At 44.1% G+C, this 18,866-nt stretch overlaps 1 protein-coding gene across 1 annotated transcript in view; it reads left to right on the top strand.

Moving 5' to 3' along the window:
* The window catches only part of LOC139249388 (nuclear pore complex protein Nup155-like), a 400,538-nt gene that overhangs the window by 374,916 nt on the left and 6,756 nt on the right, over window positions 1–18,866 (top strand). The window contains exons 14-15 of the mRNA XM_070872384.1: window positions 14,998–15,127; window positions 16,076–16,189. Coding sequence (XP_070728485.1) covers window positions 14,998–15,127; window positions 16,076–16,189 — 244 coding nt within the window. The remainder of the gene's footprint in view (window positions 1–14,997; window positions 15,128–16,075; window positions 16,190–18,866) is intronic.

The raw sequence follows: 18,866 nt of genomic DNA, 5'->3' as shown, positions 1-18,866 counted from the left end.
TTTATTCAGGTAAGGGTCACTCACTAACTGTACAGAGTCACTGTTTATTCAGGGTAAGGGTCACTCACTAACTGTACAGAGTCACTGTTTATTCAGGGTAAGGGTCACTCACTAATTGTACAGAGTCACTGTTTATTCAGGGTAATGGTCACTCACTAACTGTAGAGAGTCACTGTTTATTCAGGGTAAGGGTCACTCACTAACTGTACAGAGTCACTGTTTATTCAGGGTAATGGTCACTCACTGTGTAACTGTACAGAGTCACTGTTTATTCAGGGTAAGGGTCATTCACTAACTGTACAGAGTCACTGTTTATTCAGGGTAAGGGTCACTCACTGTGTCACTGTACAGAGTCACTGTTTATTCAGGGTAATGGTCACTCACTGTAACTGTACAGAGTCACTGTTTATTCAGGGTAAGGGTCACTCACTAACTGTACAGAGTCACTGTTTATTCAGGGTAAGGGTCACTCACTAACTGTACAGAGTCACTGTTTATTCAGGGTAAGGGTCACTCACTAACTGTACAGAGTCACTGTTTATTCAGGGGAATGGTCACTCACTAACTGTACAGAGTCACTGTTTATTCAGGGTAAGGGTCACTCACTAACTGTACAGAGTCACTGTTTATTCAGGGTAAGGGTCACTCACTGTAACTGTACAGAGTCACTGTTTATTCAGGGTAAGGGTCACTCACTAACTGTACAGAGTCACTGTTTATTCAGGGTAATGGTCACTCACTGTGTAACTGTACAGAGTCACTGTTTATTCAGGGTAAGGGTCACTCACTGTGTCACTGTACAGAATCACTGTTTATTCAGGGTAAGGGTCACTCACTGTGTCGCTGTACAGTCACTGTTTATTCAGGGTAAGGGTCACTCACTGTAACTGCACAGAGTCACTGTTTATTCAGGGTAAGGGTCACTCACTAACTGTACAGAGTCACTGTTTATTCAGGGTAAGGGTCACTTACTGTAACTGTACAGAGTCACTGTTAATTCCGTGTAATGGTCACTCACTAACTGTACAGAGTCACTGTTTATTCAGGGTAAGGGTCACTCACTAACTGTACAGAGTCACTGTTTATTCAGGGTAAGGGTCACTCACTGTAACTGTACAGAGTCACTGTTTATTCAGGGTAATGGTCACTCACTAACTGTACAGAGTCACTGTTTATTCAGGGTAAGGGTCACTCACTAACTGTACAGAGTCACTGTTTATTCAGGGTAAGGGTCACTCACTGTAACTGTACAGAGTCACTGTTTATTCAGGGTAATGGTCACTCACTAACTGTACAGAGTCACTGTTTATTCAGGGTAAAGGTCACTCACTAACTGTACAGAGTCACTGTTTATTCAGGGTAATGGTCACTCACTGTGTAACTGTACAGAGTCACTGTTTATTCAGGGTAAGGGTCACTCACTAACTGTACAGAGTCACTGTTTATTCAGGGTAAGGGTCACTCACTGTGTAACTGTACAGAGTCACTGTTTATTCAGGCTAAGGGTCACTCACTAACTGTACAGAGTCACTGTTTATTCAGGGTAAGGGTCACTCACTAACTGTACAGAGTCACTGTTTATTCAGGGTAAGGGTCACTCACTAACTGTACAGAGTCACTATTTATTCAGGGTAAGTGTCACTCACTGTGTCACTGTACAGAGTCACTGTTTATTCAGGGTAAGGGTCACTCACTAACTGTACAGAGTCACTGTTTATTCAGGGTAAGGGTCACTCACTAACTGTAAAGGGTCACTCACTAACTGTACAGAGTCACAGTTTATTCAGGGTAAGGGTCACTCACTAACTGTACAGAGTCATTGTTTATTCAGGGTAAGGGTCACTCACTAACTGTACAGAGTCACTGTTTATTCAGGGTAAGGGTCACTCACTAACTGTACAGAGTCACTCTTTATTCAGGGTAAGGGTCACTCACTAACTGTACAGAGTCACTGTTTATTCAGGGTAAGGGTCACTCACTAACTGTACAGAGTCACTGTTTATTCAGGGTAAGGGTCACTCACTAACTGTACAGAGTCACTGTTTATTCAGGGTAAAGGTCACTCACTGTAACTGTACAGAGTCACTGTTTATTCAGGGTAAGGGTCACTCACTAACTGTACAGAGTCACTCTTTATTCAGGGTAAGGGTCACTCACTGTAACTGTACAGAGTCACTGTTTATTCAGGGTAAGGGTCACTCACTAACTGTACAGAGTCACTGTTTATTCAGGGTAATGGTCACTCACTGTGTAACTGTACAGAGTCACTGTTTATTCAGGGTAAGGGTCATTCACTAACTGTGCAGAGTCACTGTTTATTCAGGGTAAGGGTCACTCACTGTGTCACTGTACAGAATCACTGTTTATTCAGGGTAAGGGTCACTCACTGTAACTGCACAGAGTCACTGTTTATTCAGGGTAAGGGTCACTCACTAACTGTACAGAGTCACTGTTTATTCAGGGTAAGGGTCACTTACTGTAACTGTACAGAGTCACTGTTAATTCCGTGTAATGGTCACTCACTAACTGTACAGAGTCACTGTTTATTCAGGGTAAGGGTCACTCACTAACTGTACAGAGTCACTGTTTATTCAGGGTAAGGGTCACTCACTGTAACTGTACAGAGTCACTGTTTATTCAGGGTAATGGTCACTCAATAACTGTACAGAGTCACTGTTTATTCAGGGTAAGGGTCACTCACTAACTGTACAGAGTCACTGTTTATTCAGGGTAAGGGTCACTCACTGTAACTGTACAGAGTCACTGTTTATTCAGGGTAATGGTCACTCACTAACTGTACAGAGTCACTGTTTATTCAGGGTAAGGGTCACTCACTAACTGTACAGAGTCACTGTTTATTCAGGGTAAGGGTCACTCACTAACTGTACAGAGTCACTATTTATTCAGGGTAAGTGTCACTCACTGTGTCACTGTACAGAGTCACTGTTTATTCAGGGTAAGGGTCACTCACTAACTGTACAGAGTCACTGTTTATTCAGGGTAAGGGTCACTCACTAACTGTAAAGGGTCACTCACTAACTGTACAGAGTCACAGTTTATTCAGGGTAAGGGTCACTCACTAACTGTACAGAGTCATTGTTTATTCAGGGTAAGGGTCACTCACTAACTGTACAGTCACTGTTTATTCAGGGTAAGGGTCACTCACTAACTGTACAGAGTCACTCTTTATTCAGGGTAAGGGTCACTCACTAACTGTACAGAGTCACTGTTTATTCAGGGTAAGGGTCACTCACTAACTGTACAGAGTCACTGTTTATTCAGGGTAAGGGTCACTCACTAACTGTACAGAGTCACTGTTTATTCAGGGTAAAGGTCACTCACTGTAACTGTACAGAGTCACTGTTTATTCAGGGTAAGGGTCACTCACTAACTGTACAGATTCACTGTTTTTTCAGGGTAAGGGTCACTCACTAACTGTACAGAGTCACTGTTTATTCAGGGTAAGGGTCACTCACTAACTGCACAGAGTCACTGTTTATTCAGGGTAAGGGTCACTCACTAACTATACAGAGTCACTGTTTATTCAGGGTAAGGGTCACTCACTAACTGTACAGAGTCACTGTTTATTCAGGGTAATGGTCACTCACTAACTGTACAGAGTCACTGTTTATTCAGGGTAAGGGTCACTCACGAACTGTACAGAGTCACTGTTTATTCAGGGTAAGGGTCACTCACTAACTGTACAGAGTCACTGTTTATTCAGGGTAAGGGACACTCACTGTGTAACTGTACAGAGTCACTGTTTATTCAGGGTAAGGGTCACTCAATAACTGTACAGAGTTACTGTTTATTCAGGGTAATGGTCACTCACTGTAACTGTACAGAGTCACTGTTTATTCAGGGTAAGGGTCACTCACTGTAACTGTACAGAGTCACTGTTTATTCAGGGTAAGGGTCACTCACTAACTGTACAGAGTCACTGTTTATTCAGGGTAAGGGTCACTCACTAACTGTACAGAGTCACTGTTTATTCAGGGTAAGGGTCACTCACTGTGTAACTGTACAGAGTCACTTTATTCAGGTTAAGGGTCACTCACTGTAACTGTACAGAGTCACTGTTTATTCAGGGTAAGGGTCACTCACTAACTGTACAGAGTCACTGTTTATTCAGGGTAAGATCGCTCACTAACTGTACAGAGTCACTGTTTATTCAGGGTAAGGGTCACTCACTGTGTAACTGTACATGGTCACTTTATTCAGGGTAAGGGTCACTCACTAACTGTACCGAGTCACTGTTTATTCAGGGTAAGGGTCACTCACTAACTGTACAGAGTCACTGTTTATTCAGGGTAAGGGTCACTCACTGTGTAACTGTACAGAGTCGCTGTTTATTCAGGGTAAGGTCACTCGCTGTGTAACTGTACAGATTCACTGTTTATTCAGGGTAAGGGTCACTCACTAACTGTACAGAGTCACTGTTTATTCAGGGTAAGGGTCACTCACTAACTGTACAGAGTCACTGTTTATTCAGGGTAAGGGTCACTCACTGTGTAACTGTACAAAGTCACTGTTTATTCAGGGTAAGGGTCACTCACTAACTGTACAGAGTCACTGTTTATTCAGGGTAATGGTCACTCACTAACTGTACAGAGTCACTGTTTATTCAGGGTAAGGGTCACTCACTAACTGTACAGAGTCACTGTTTATTCAGGGTAAAGGTCACTCACTGTGTAACTGTACAGAATCACTGTTTATTCAGGGTAAGGGTCACTCACTAACTGTACAGAGTCACTGTTTATTCAGGGTAAGGGTCACTCACTAACTGCACAGAGTCACTGTTTATTCAGGGTAAGGGTCACTCACTAACTATACAGAGTCACTGTTTATTCAGGGTAAGGGTCACTCACTAACTACAGAGTCACTGTTTATTCAGGGTAATGGTCACTCACTAACTGTACAGAGTCACTGTTTATTCAGGGTAATTGTCACTCACTAACTGTACAGAGTCAATGTTTATTCAGGGTAATGGTCACTCACTGTGTAACTGTACAGAGTCACTGTTTATTCAGGGTAAGGGTCATTCACTAACTGTACAGAGTCACTGTTTATTCAGGGTAAGGGTCACTCACTGTCACTGTACAGAGTCATTGTTTATTCAGGGTAAGGGTCACTCACTAACTGTACAGAGTCACTTTTTATTCAGGGTAAGGGTCACTCACTAACTGTACAGAGTCACTGTTTATTCAGGGTAAGGGTCACTCACTAAATGTACAGAGTCACTTTATTCAGGGTAAGGGTCACTCACTAACTGTACAGAGTCACTGTTTATTCAGGGTAATGGTCACTCACAAACTGTACAGAGTCACTGTTTATTCAGGGTAAGGGTCACTCACTGTAACTGTACAGAGTCACTGTTTATTCAGGGTAAGGGTCACTCACTAACTGTACAGAGTCACTGTTTATTCAGGGTAAGGGTCACTCACTGTGTAACTGTACAGAGTCACTGTTTATTCAGGGTAAGGGTCACTCAATAACTGTACTGAGTTACTGTTTATTCAGGGTAAAGGTCACTCACTAACTGTACAGAGTCACTGTTTATTCAGGGTAAGGGTCACTCACTAACTGTACAGAGTCACTGTTTATTCATGGAAAGGGTCACTCACTAACTGTACAGAGTCACTGTTTATTCAGGGTAAGGGTCACTCACTAACTGTACAGAGTCACTGTTTATTCAGGGTAAGGGTCACTCACTGTGTAACTGTACAGAGTCACTTTATTCAAGGTAAGGGTCACTCACTGTAACTGTACAGAGTCACTGTTTATTCATGGTAAGGGTCACTCACTGTGTAACTGTACAGAGTCACTGTTTATTCAGGGTAAGATCGCTCACTAACTGTACAGAGTCACTGTTTATTCAGGGTAAGGGTCACTCACTGTGTAACTGTACAGAGTCACTTTATTCAGGGTAAGGGTCACTCACTAACTGTACAGAGTCACTGTTTATTCAGGGTAAGGGTCACTCACTAACTGTACAGAGTCACTGTTTATTCAGGGTAAGGGTCACTCACTGTGTAACTGTACAGAGTCGCTGTTTATTCAGGGTAAGGTCACTCGCTGTGTAACTGTACAGATTCACTGTTTATTCAGGGTAAGGGTCACTCACTAACTGTACAGAGTCACTGTTTATTCAGGGTAAGGGTCACTCACTAACTGTACAGAGTCACTGTTTATTCAGGGTAAGGGTCACTCACTGTGTAACTGTACAAAGTCACTGTTTATTCAGGGTAAGGGTCACTCACTAACTGTACAGAGTCACTGTTTATTCAGGGTAATGGTCACTCACTAACTGTACAGAGTCACTGTTTATTCAGGGTAAGGGTCACTCACTAACTGTACAGAGTCACTGTTTATTCAGGGTAAGGGTCACTCACTGTGTAACTGTACAGAGTCACTGTTTATTCAGGGTAAGGGTCACTCACTGTAACTGTACAGAGTCACTGTTTATTCAGGGTAAGGGTCACTCACTGTAACTGTACAGAGTCGCTGTTTATTCAGGGTAAGGTCACTCGCTGTGTAACTGTACAGATTCACTGTTTATTCAGGGTAAGGGTCACTCACTAACTGCACAGAGTCACTGTTTATTCAGGGTAAGGGTCACTCACTAACTGTACAGAGTCACTGTTTATTCAGGGTAATGGTCACTCACTGTAACTGTACAGAGTCACTGTTTATTCAGGGTAAGGGTCACGCACTAACTGTACAGAGTCACTGTTTATTCAGGGTAAGTGTCACTCACTAACTGTACAGAGTCACTGTTTATTCAGGGTAAGATCGCTCACTAACTGTACAGAGTCACTGTTTATTCAGGGTAAGGGTCACTCACTAACTGTACAGAGTCACTGTTTATTCAGGGTAAGGGTCACTCACTAACTGTACAGAGTCACTGTTTATTCAGGGTAATGGTCACTCACTAACTGTACAGAGTCACTGTTTATTCAGGGTAAGGGTCACTCACTAACTGTACAGAGTCACTGTTTATTCAGGGTAAGGGTCACTCACTGTAACTGTACAGAGTCACTGTTTATTCAGGGTAAGGGTCACTCACTAACTGTACAGAGTCACTGTTTATTCAGGGTAAGGGTCATTCACTAACTGTGCAGAGTCACTGTTTATTCAGGGTAAGGGTCACTCACTGTGTCACTGTACAGAGTCACTGTTTATTCAGGGTAAGGGTCACTCACTGTGTCACTGTACCGAGTCACTGTTTATTCAGGGTAAGGGTCACTTACTGTAACTGTACAGAGTCACTGTTTATTCAGGGTAATGGTCACTCACTAACTGTACAGAGTCACTGTTTATTCAGGGTAAGGGTCACTCACTAACTGTACAGAGTCATTGTTTATTCAGGGTAATGGTCACTCACTAACTGTACAGAGTCACTGTTTATTCAGGGTAAAGGTCACTCACTAACTGTACAGAGTCACTGTTTATTCAGGGTAATGGTCACTCACTAACTGTACAGAGTCACTGTTTATTCAGGGTAAGGGTCACTCACTAACTGTACAGAGTCACTGTTTATTCAGGGTAAGGGTCACTCACTGTGTCGCTGTACAGTCATTGTTTATTCAGGGTAAGGGTCACTCACTGTAACTGCACAGAGTCACTGTTTATTCAGGGTAAGGGTCACTCACTAACTGTACAGAGTCACTGTTTATTCAGGGTAAGGGTCACTCACTGTGTCACTGTACAGAGTCACTGTTTATTCAGGGTAAGGGTCACTCACTGTGTCACTGTACCGAGTCACTGTTTATTCAGGGTAAGGGTCACTTACTGTAACTGTACAGAGTCACTGTTTATTCAGGGTAATGGTCACTCACTAACTGTACAGAGTCACTGTTTATTCAGGGTAAGGGTCACTCACTAACTGTACAGAGTCATTGTTTATTCAGGGTAATGGTCACTCACTAACTGTACAGAGTCACTGTTTATTCAGGGTAAAGGTCACTCACTAACTGTACAGAGTCACTGTTTATTCAGGGTAATGGTCACTCACTAACTGTACAGAGTCACTGTTTATTCAGGGTAAGGGTCACTCACTAACTGTACAGAATCACTGTTTATTCAGGGTAAGGGTCACTCACTGTGTCGCTGTACAGTCACTGTTTATTCAGGGTAAGGGTCACTCACTGTAACTGCACAGAGTCACTGTTTATTCAGGGTAAGGGTCACTCACTAACTGTACAGAGTCACTGTTTATTCAGGGTAAGGGTCACTTACTGTAACTGTACAGAGTCACTGTTAATTCCGTGTAATAGTCACTCACTAACTGTACAGAGTCACTGTTTATTCAGGGTAAGGGTCACTCACTAACTGTACGGAGTCACTGTTTATTCAGGGTAAGGGTCACTCACTAACTGTACAGAGTCACTGTTTATTCAGGGTAATGGTCACTCACTAACTGTACAGAGTCACTGTTTATTCAGGGTAAGGGTCACTCACTGTAACTGTACAGAGTCACTGTTTATTCAGGGTAATGGTCACTCACTAACTGTACAGAGTCACTGTTTATTCAGGGTAAAGGTCACTCACTAACTGTACAGAGTCACTGTTTATTCAGGGTAAAGGTCACTCACTGTGTAACTGTACAGAGTCACTGTTTATTCAGGGTAATGGTCACTCACTGTGTAACTGTACAGAGTCACTGTTTATTCAGGGTAAGGGTCACTCACTAACTGTACAGAGTCACTGTTTATTCAGGGTAAGGGTCACTCACTGTGTAACTGTACAGAGTCACTGTTTATTCAGGCTAAGGGTCACTCACTAACTGTACAGAGTCACTGTTTATTCAGGGTAAGGGTCACTCACTAACTGTACAGAGTCACTGTTTATTCAGGGTAAGGGTCACTCACTAACTGTACAGAGTCACTATTTATTCAGGGTAAGTGTCACTCACTGTGTCACTGTACAGAGTCACTGTTTATTCAGGGTAAGGGTCACTCACTAACTGTACAGAGTCACTCACTAACTGTACAGAGTCACAGTTTATTCAGGGTAAGGGTCACTCACTAACTGTACAGAGTCATTGTTTATTCAGGGTAAGGGTCACTCACTAACTGTACAGAGTCACTGTTTATTCAGGGTAAGGGTCACTCACTAACTGTACAGAGTCACTCTTTATTCAGGGTAAGGGTCACTCACTAACTGTACAGAGTCACTGTTTATTCAGGGTAAGGGTCACTCACTAACTGTACAGAGTCACTGTTTATTCAGGGTAAGGGTCACTCACTAACTGTACAGTGTCACTGTTTATTCAGGGTAAAGGTCACTCACTGTAACTGTACAGAGTCACTGTTTATTCAGGGTAAGGGTCACTCACTAACTGTAAAGATTCACTGTTTTTTCAGGGTAAGGGTCACTCACTAACTGTACAGAGTCACTGTTTATTCAGGGTAAGGGTCACTCACTAACTGCACAGAGTCACTGTTTATTCAGGGTAAGGGTCACTCACTAACTATACAGAGTCACTGTTTATTCAGGGTAAGGGTCACTCACTAACTGTACAGAGTCACTGTTTATTCAGGGTAATGGTCACTCACTAACTGTACAGAGTCACTGTTTATTCAGGGTAAGGGTCACTCACGAACTGTACAGAGTCACTGTTTATTCAGGGTAAGGGTCACTCACTAACTGTACAGAGTCACTGTTTATTCAGGGTAAGGGACACTCACTGTGTAACTGTACAGAGTCACTGTTTATTCAGGGTAAGGGTCACTCAATAACTGTACAGAGTTACTGTTTATTCAGGGTAATGGTCACTCACTGTAACTGTACAGAGTCACTGTTTATTCAGGGTAAGGGTCACTCACTGTAACTGTACAGAGTCACTGTTTATTCAGGGTAAGGGTCACTCACTAACTGTACAGAGTCACTGTTTATTCAGGGTAAGGGTCACTCACTAACTGTACAGAGTCACTGTTTATTCAGGGTAAGGGTCACTCACTGTGTAACTGTGCAGAGTCACTGTTTATTCAGGGTAAGGGTCACTCAATAACTGTACAGAGTTACTGTTTATTCAGGGTAATGGTCACTCACTGTAACTGTACAGAGTCACTGTTTATTCAGGGTAAGGGTCACTCACTGTAACTGTACAGAGTCACTGTTTATTCAGGGTAAGGGTCACTCACTAACTGTACAGAGTCACTGTTTATTCAGGGTAAGGGTCACTCACTAACTGTACAGAGTCACTGTTTATTCAGGGTAAGGGTCACTCACTGTGTAACTGTGCAGAGTCACTTTATTCAGGTTAAGGGTCACTCACTGTAACTGTACAGAGTCACTGTTTATTCAGGGTAAGGGTCACTCACTAACTGTACAGAGTCACTGTTTATTCAGGGTAAGGGTCACTCACTGTGTAACTGTACATGGTCACTTTATTCAGGGTAAGGGTCACTCACTAACTGTACCGAGTCACTGTTTATTCAGGGTAAGGGTCACTCACTAACTGTACAGAGTCACTGTTTATTCAGGGTAAGGGTCACTCACTGTGTAACTGTACAGAGTCGCTGTTTATTCAGGGTAAGGTCACTCGCTGTGTAACTGTACAGATTCACTGTTTATTCAGGGTACGGGTCACTCACTAACTGTACAGAGTCACTGTTTATTCAGGGTAAGGGTCACTCACTAACTGTACAGAGTCACTGTTTATTCAGGGTAAGGGTCACTCACTGTGTAACTGTACAAAGTCACTGTTTATTCAGGGTAAGGGTCACTCACTAACTGTACAGAGTCACTGTTTATTCAGGGTAATGGTCACTCACTAACTGTACAGAGTCACTGTTTATTCAGGGTAAGGGTCACTCACTAACTGTACAGAGTCACTGTTTATTCAGGGTAAAGGTCACTCACTGTGTAACTGTACAGAGTCACTGTTTATTCAGGGTAAGGGTCACTCACTAACTGTACAGAGTCACTGTTTATTCAGGGTAAGGGTCACTCACTAACTGCACAGAGTCACTGTTTATTCAGGGTAAGGGTCACTCACTAACTATACAGAGTCACTGTTTATTCAGGGTAAGGGTCACTCACTAACTACAGAGTCACTGTTTATTCAGGGTAATGGTCACTCACTAACTGTACAGAGTCACTGTTTATTCAGGGTAAGGGTCACTCACTAACTGTACAGAGTCACTGTTTATTCAGGGTAAGGGTCACTCACTGTCACTGTACAGAGTCATTGTTTATTCAGGGTAAGGGTCACTCAATAACTGTACAGAGTCACTTTTTATTCAGGGTAAGGGTCACTCACTAACTGTACAGAGTCACTGTTTATTCAGGGTAAGGGTCACTCACTAAATGTACAGAGTCACTTTATTCAGGGTAAGGGTCACTCACTAACTGTACAGAGTCACTGTTTATTCAGGGTAATGGTCACTCACTAACTGTACAGAGTCACTGTTTATTCAGGGTAAGGGTCACTCACAAACTGTACAGAGTCACTGTTTATTCAGGGTAAGGGTCACTCACTGTAACTGTACAGAGTCACTGTTTATTCAGGGTAAGGGTCACTCACTAACTGTACAGAGTCACTGTTTATTCAGGGTAAGGGTCACTCACTGTGTAACTGTACAGAGTCACTGTTTATTCAGGGTAAGGGTCACTCAATAACTGTACTGAGTTACTGTTTATTCAGGGTAAAGGTCACTCACTAACTGTACAGAGTCACTGTTTATTCAGGGTAAGGGTCACTCACTAACTGTACAGAGTCACTGTTTATTTATGGTAAGGGTCACTCACTAACTGTACAGAGTCACTGTTTATTCAGGGTAAGGGTCACTCACTAACTGTACAGAGTCACTGTTTATTCAGGGTAAGGGTCACTCACTGTGTAACTGTACAGAGTCACTTTATTCAAGGTAAGGGTCACTCACTGTAACTGTACAGAGTCACTGTTTATTCAGGGTAAGGGTCACTCACTGTGTAACTGTACAGAGTCACTGTTTATTCAGGGTAAGATCGCTCACTAACTGTACAGAGTCACTGTTTATTCAGGGTAAGGGTCACTCACTGTGTAACTGTACAGAGTCACTTTATTCAGGGTAAGGGTCACTCACTAACTGTACAGAGTCACTGTTTATTCAGGGTAAGGGTCACTCACTAACTGTACAGAGTCACTGTTTATTCAGGGTAAGGGTCACTCACTGTGTAACTGTACAGAGTCGCTGTTTATTCAGGGTAAGGTCACTCGCTGTGTAACTGTACAGATTCACTGTTTATTCAGGGTAAGGGTCACTCACTAACTGTACAGAGTCACTGTTTATTCAGGGTAAGGGTCACTCACTAACTGTACAGAGTCACTGTTTATTCAGGGTAAGGGTCACTCACTGTGTAACTGTACAAAGTCACTGTTTATTCAGGGTAAGGGTCACTCACTAACTGTACAGAGTCACTGTTTATTCAGGGTAATGGTCACTCACTAACTGTACAGAGTCACTGTTTATTCAGGGTAAGGGTCACTCACTAACTGTACAGAGTCACTGTTTATTCAGGGTAAGGGTCACTCACTGTGTAACTGTACAGAGTCACTGTTTATTCAGGGTAAGGGTCACTCACTGTAACTGTACAGAGTCACTGTTTATTCAGGGTAAGGGTCACTCACTGTAACTGTACAGAGTCGCTGTTTATTCAGGGTAAGGTCACTCGCTGTGTAACTGTACAGATTCACTGTTTATTCAGGGTAAGGGTCACTCACTAACTGCACAGAGTCACTGTTTATTCAGGGTAAGGGTCACTCACTAACTGTACAGAGTCACTGTTTATTCAGGGTAATGGTCACTCACTGTAACTGTACAGAGTCACTGTTTATTCAGGGTAAGGGTCACTCACTAACTGTACAGAGTCACTGTTTATTCAGGGTAAGTGTCACTCACTAACTGTACAGAGTCACTGTTTATTCAGGGTAAGATCGCTCACTAACTGTACAGAGTCACTGTTTATTCAGGGTAAGGGTCACTCACTAACTGTACAGAGTCACTGTTTATTCAGGGTAAGGGTCACTCACTAACTGTACAGAGTCACTGTTTATTCAGGGTAATGGTCACTCACTAACTGTACAGAGTCACTGTTTATTCAGGGTAAGGGTCACTCACTAACTGTACAGAGTCACTGTTTATTCAGGGTAAGGGTCACTCACTGTAACTGTACAGAGTCACTGTTTATTCAGGGTAAGGGTCACTCACTAACTGTACAGAGTCACTGTTTATTCAGGGTAAGGGTCATTCACTAACTGTGCAGAGTCACTGTTTATTCAGGGTAAGGGTCACTCACTGTGTCACTGTACAGAGTCACTGTTTATTCAGGGTAAGGGTCACTCACTGTGTCACTGTACCGAGTCACTGTTTATTCAGGGTAAGGGTCACTTACTGTAACTGTACAGAGTCACTGTTTATTCAGGGTAATGGTCACTCACTAACTGTACAGAGTCACTGTTTATTCAGGGTAAGGGTCACTCACTAACTGTACAGAGTCATTGTTTATTCAGGGTAATGGTCACTCACTAACTGTACAGAGTCACTGTTTATTCAGGGTAAAGGTCACTCACTAACTGTACAGAGTCACTGTTTATTCAGGGTAATGGTCACTCACTAACTGTACAGAGTCACTGTTTATTCAGGGTAAGGGTCACTCACTAACTGTACAGAGTCACTGTTTATTCAGGGTAAGGGTCACTCACTGTGTAACTGTACAGAGTCACTGTTTATTCAGGGTAAGGGTCACTCACTAACTGTACAGAGTCACTGTTTATTCAGGGTAAGGGTCACTCACTAACTGTACAGAGTCACTGTTTATTCAGGGTAAGGGTCACTCACTAACTGTACAGAGTCACTATTTATTCAGGGTAAGGGTCACTCACTGTCACTGTACAGAGTCACTGTTTATTCAGGGTAAGGGTCACTCACTGTGTCACTGTACAGAGTCACTGTTTATTCAGGGTAAGGGTCACTTACTGTAACTGTACAGAGTCACTGTTTATTCAGGGTAATGGTCACTCACTAACTGTACAGAGTCACTGTTTATTCAGGGTAAGGGTCACTCACTAACTGTACAGAGTCACTGTTTATTCAGGGTAAGGGTCACTCACTGTAACTGTACAGAGTCACTGTTTATTCAGGGTAAGGGTCACTCACTAACTGTACAGAGTCACTGTTTATTCAGGGTAAGGGTCACTCACTAACTGTACAGAGTCACTGTTTATTCAGGGTAAGGGTCACTCACTAACTGTACAGAGTCACTGTGTATTCAGGGTAAGGGTCACTCACTGTAACTGTACAGAGTCACTGTTTATTCAGGGTAAGGGTCACTTACTGTAACTGTACAGAGTCGCTGTTTATTCAGGGTAAGGGTCACTCACTAACTGTACAGAGTCACTGTTTATTCAGGGTAAGGGTCACTCACTAACTGTACAGAGTCACTGTGTATTCAGGGTAAGGGTCACTCACTGTAACTGTACAGAGTCACTGTTTATTCAGGGTAAGGGTCACTTACTGTAACTGTACAGAGTCACTGTTTATTCAGGGTAAGGGTCACTCACTAACTGTACAGAGTCACTGTTTATTCAGGGTAAGGGTCACTCACTGTGTAACTGTACAGAGTCACTGTTTATTCAGGGTAAGGGTCACTCACTGTAAATGTACAGAATCACTGTTTATTCAGGGTAAGGGTCACTCACTAACTGTACAGAGTCACTGTTTATTCAGGGTAAGGGTCACTCACTGTAACTGTACAGAGTCACTGTTTATTCAGGGTAAGGGTCACTCACTAACTGTACAGAGTCACTGTTTATTCAGGGTGAGGGTCACTCACTGTGTAACTGTACGGAGTCACTGTTTATTCAGGGTAAGGGTCACTCACTAACTGTACAGAATCACTGTTTATTCAGGGTAAGGGTCACTCACTAACTGTACAGGGTCACTGTTTATTCAGTTGGGTAATTTTAGTTTGTTCAGTTACCTGAGAAGTGTTTTTTGCTCCATATAACAGTACGGAGATTTCGGTACAGCAACGGATTGAGTATATATCTCGCGCCATCCTCAGTGCCAAAAGCTCGACTGCTACATCCTCGCAGTCTGCTGATGGAGAGTTCCTGCATGAGCTGGAGGAGAAAATGGAGGTGAGACACTCGGTGCCAGAGGGAATTGGATAGTCCTGAGAAACTTACATTTGTGCAGCGCATTTCACGTCCGCAAGATATCCCAAAGGGCTTCACAGCCAATGACGTACTGTTTGAAGTGTAGTCGCTGTTGTAATGTGGGAAACACAGCAGCCAAATTGTGCACAGCAAGCTCCCACAAACAGCAATGTCATAATCACCAGATAATCCGTTTTAGTTACTGCATAAATATAGGCCATCACACCGGGGAAAACTTCCCTGGTCGTCTTTCAATAGTGCTTTGGCATCTATTATATCCACCTTAGAGAGCAGACGGGGCCTCGGTTTAACGTCTCATTCAAAAGATGGCACACCCAACACGGCCGCACTCTCTCAGTACTGCCCCTCTGACAGTGCGGCTCTCCCTCAGTACTGCCCCTCTGACAGTGCGGCATCCCTCAGTACTGTCCCTCCGACAGTGCGGCACTCCCTCAGTACTGTCCCTCTGACAGTGCGGTGCTCCCTCAGTACTGTCCCTCCGACAGTGTGGCTCTCCCTCAGTACTGCCTCTCTGACAGTGCGGCACTCCCTCAGTACTGCCCCTCCGACAGTGTGGCTCTCCCTCAGTACTGCCCCTCCGACAGTGTGGCTCTCCCTCAGTACTGTCCCTCTGACAGTGCGGCTCTCCCTCAGTACTGCCCCTCCGACAGTGCTGCACTCCCTCAGTACTGCCCCTCCGACAGTGTGGCTCTCCCTCAGTACTGCACTGGAGCGACAGCCGGGACCTTTGCTCAAGTGCGTGGAGTGGGACTTGACCCCACGACCCTCTGTCTCTGCGGCGAGTGTGCTGTGCACTGAGCCACACGCAGCACCATGGTAGCTGTTCTCATTATTTTCTTCTTCTACATACTTGGTAATCTCATAAAAATATTCACCGTCTCTTTTCTCTCCGCCCCCCAACCCCGGCAGGTGGCCCGGATTCAGCTCCAAATTCAGGACACCCTGGTACGCAATTATTCCCAGCTTCCCTCCGTGCCGGAGGCAATCTCCCAGCTAGACACAGAGCTCATGGACATCACCAAGGTAAGCCCAGCAAGCCGGGCCTGCTGCTGACTGAGTCAGGTGAGCCCCGTACCGCTCACTGCTCCGACACTCAGCATCTGGGCCCATTCCACGGCCCTTTTAGTGCGAACCCATCAAGGAAAAGCAATGTGTGAGGAGGACACAAAAAACTGCAAAAGGACAGAGACAAGCTAAGTGAATAGGTAAATAATTGTCAGATGGAGTATAATGTTAGAAAGTGTGAGGTCATGCACTTTGGCAGAAAAAAATCAAAGAGCAAGTTATTATTTAAATGGAGAAAGATTACAAAGTGCTGCAGTACAGCGGGACCTGGGGGTACTTGTGCATGAAACACAAAAGGTTAGTATGCAGGTACAGTAAGTGATCAGGAAGGCCAATGGAATCTTGGCCTTTATTGCAAAGGGGGATAGAGTATAAAAGCAGGGAAGTCTTGCTCCAGTTATACAGGGTATTGGTGAGGCCACACCTGGAGTACTGCGTGCAGTTTTGGTTTCCATATTTACGAAAGGATATACTTGCTTTGGAGGCAGTTCAGAGAAGGTTCACTCGGTTGATTCCGGAGATGAGGGGGTTGACTTATGAGGAAAGGTTGAGGAGGTTGGGCCTTAACTCATTGGAATTCAGAAGAATGAGAGGTGATCTTATCGAAACATATAAGATTATGAGGGGACTTGACAAGGTGGATGCAGAGAGGATGTTTCCACTGATGGGGGAGACTAGAACTAGGGGGCATGGTCTTAGAATAAGGGGCCGCCCATTTAAAACTGAGATGAGGAGAAATCTGGAATTCTCTGCCTCAGAGAGCTGTGAAAGCCAGGACATTGAATAAATTTAAAACAGAAATAGGCAGATTCTTAACCGATAAGGGGATAAGTGGTTATGGGGAGCGGGCGGGGAAGTGGAGCTGAATCCATGATCGTATTAAATGGCGGAACAGGCTCGAGGGGCCGTATGGCCTCCTCCTGCTCCTATTTCTTACATTCTTATGTCATTGTTTTTTCACGGCTGCTCCCCTCCCCCTTTTTCCATCCTGTCTTTCATTTCTAAATGTCGAGCTCCCATCCTTGGTCACCTTGCAACCATGTCTCTGTAATGGCTATTAGCTCAAAGCAATTTATCTCTCTTTGTGTCATAATTTGTCTGTCTTGCAATGAAAGCTTGGTGTGTTCAGGTAAAGAACCTTTAGTTTAACCGTTTACTGTTGTTCCCTGTTACACCCTATTTGCTGATGCAATATCACCGTTCCTTCCTACTTATCGTTACCCAAATCGCTGCACTGCTCCAGTGCCTTGACTTCTCTCTCTACGTTTCTGAATTTCCCTGACTTGACCCTCCCCTATCCCCTTTAGTTTAAACCCTGTCCACAGCCCGAGTTATTCGATTCGCCAAGTCCCAGCGCCCTTTCAGTTGAGACCATTCCAACAGCTCCCTCTTTCCCCAGGACTGTGCCAGTGCCCCATGAATCAAAAGATTCTATAAAGTAAGAGTTATCATTTCCCAGCTCTTAGTTTAAACCACTGACCGAGCTGAATGGTAATACTCACCAACCAATCACCTCCCTGTTCTGTGGTGATACTCACCGACCAATCACCTCCCTGTTCTGTGGTGATACTCACCGGCCAATCACTCTTCTGTGGTAATACTCACCGACCAATCACCTCCCTGTTCTGTGGTAATACTCACCGACCAATCACCTCCCTGTTCTGTGGTGATACTCACCGGCCAATCACTCTTCTGTGGTAATACTCACCGACCAATCACCTCCCTGTTCTGTGGTAATACTCACCGACCAATCACCTCCCTGTTCTGTGGTAATACTCACCAACCAATCATTCTCCTGTGGTAATACTCACCAACCAATCACCTCCCTGTTCTCCTGTGGTAATACTCACCGACCAATCACTCTTCTGTGGTAATACTCACCGACCAATCACCTCCCTGTTCTGTGGTGATACTCACCCACCAATCACCTCCCTGTTCTGTGGTAATACTCACCAACCAATCATTCTCCTGTGGTAATACTCACCAACCAATCACCTCCCTGCTCTCCTGTGATGTTACTGATTATTTTTTGCCTCTCTCTCTGTCTCTGCTCCTTCCCTCCCTGTCGCTCTGGCTCGCCCGCTCTCCCTGTGCTCGAGAGTCCTTCAGGGATGAGCTGGGTACAGATGGACACATTCCTGGAGTGGGGAGGACGGGGACGACATCCAAAGCTAGAACTCCCCGATGACTTAAAAAATGGAACATAAAAAGGAGCCTTATGATGAACGACTTACAATTTATTCGCGAACCAAGCTGAATCCAGAGAGTGCAGCGGAGAACTGAAAAAGGAACTGAGATTTGATAGAGGCGTTCAATGGTTTTGACGGAGTAAATGAGGAGAAAATGTTCCCGGGGCAGAAGGGTCGGTAACCAGAGGACACAGGTTTATGGTGATTGACAAGAGAATCAGAGGGGACAATGAAGTGAGATTTTTACACAGCGAGTTGTTACAATCTGGAACGCGCTGCCTGAAAGGGCGGTGGGAACAGATTCAATAGTATCTCTGAGAATTGGATAAGTATTTGAAGGGGAAAGATGTGCAGGGCTGTGGGGAAAGAGCGTGGGAGTGGAACGAGTTGGATATCTCTACCAGAGAGCAGGCACGATGGGCCGAATGGCCTCGTTGTGTGAGGGC

The sequence above is a fragment of the Pristiophorus japonicus genome, unplaced genomic scaffold, assembly GCF_044704955.1.
Source record: "Pristiophorus japonicus isolate sPriJap1 unplaced genomic scaffold, sPriJap1.hap1 HAP1_SCAFFOLD_311, whole genome shotgun sequence".
Classification (NCBI taxonomy): Eukaryota; Metazoa; Chordata; class Chondrichthyes; family Pristiophoridae; genus Pristiophorus; species Pristiophorus japonicus.
Note: the sequence above shows the minus strand (reverse complement) of the source record. Positions and strands in the feature narration are given on the sequence as shown.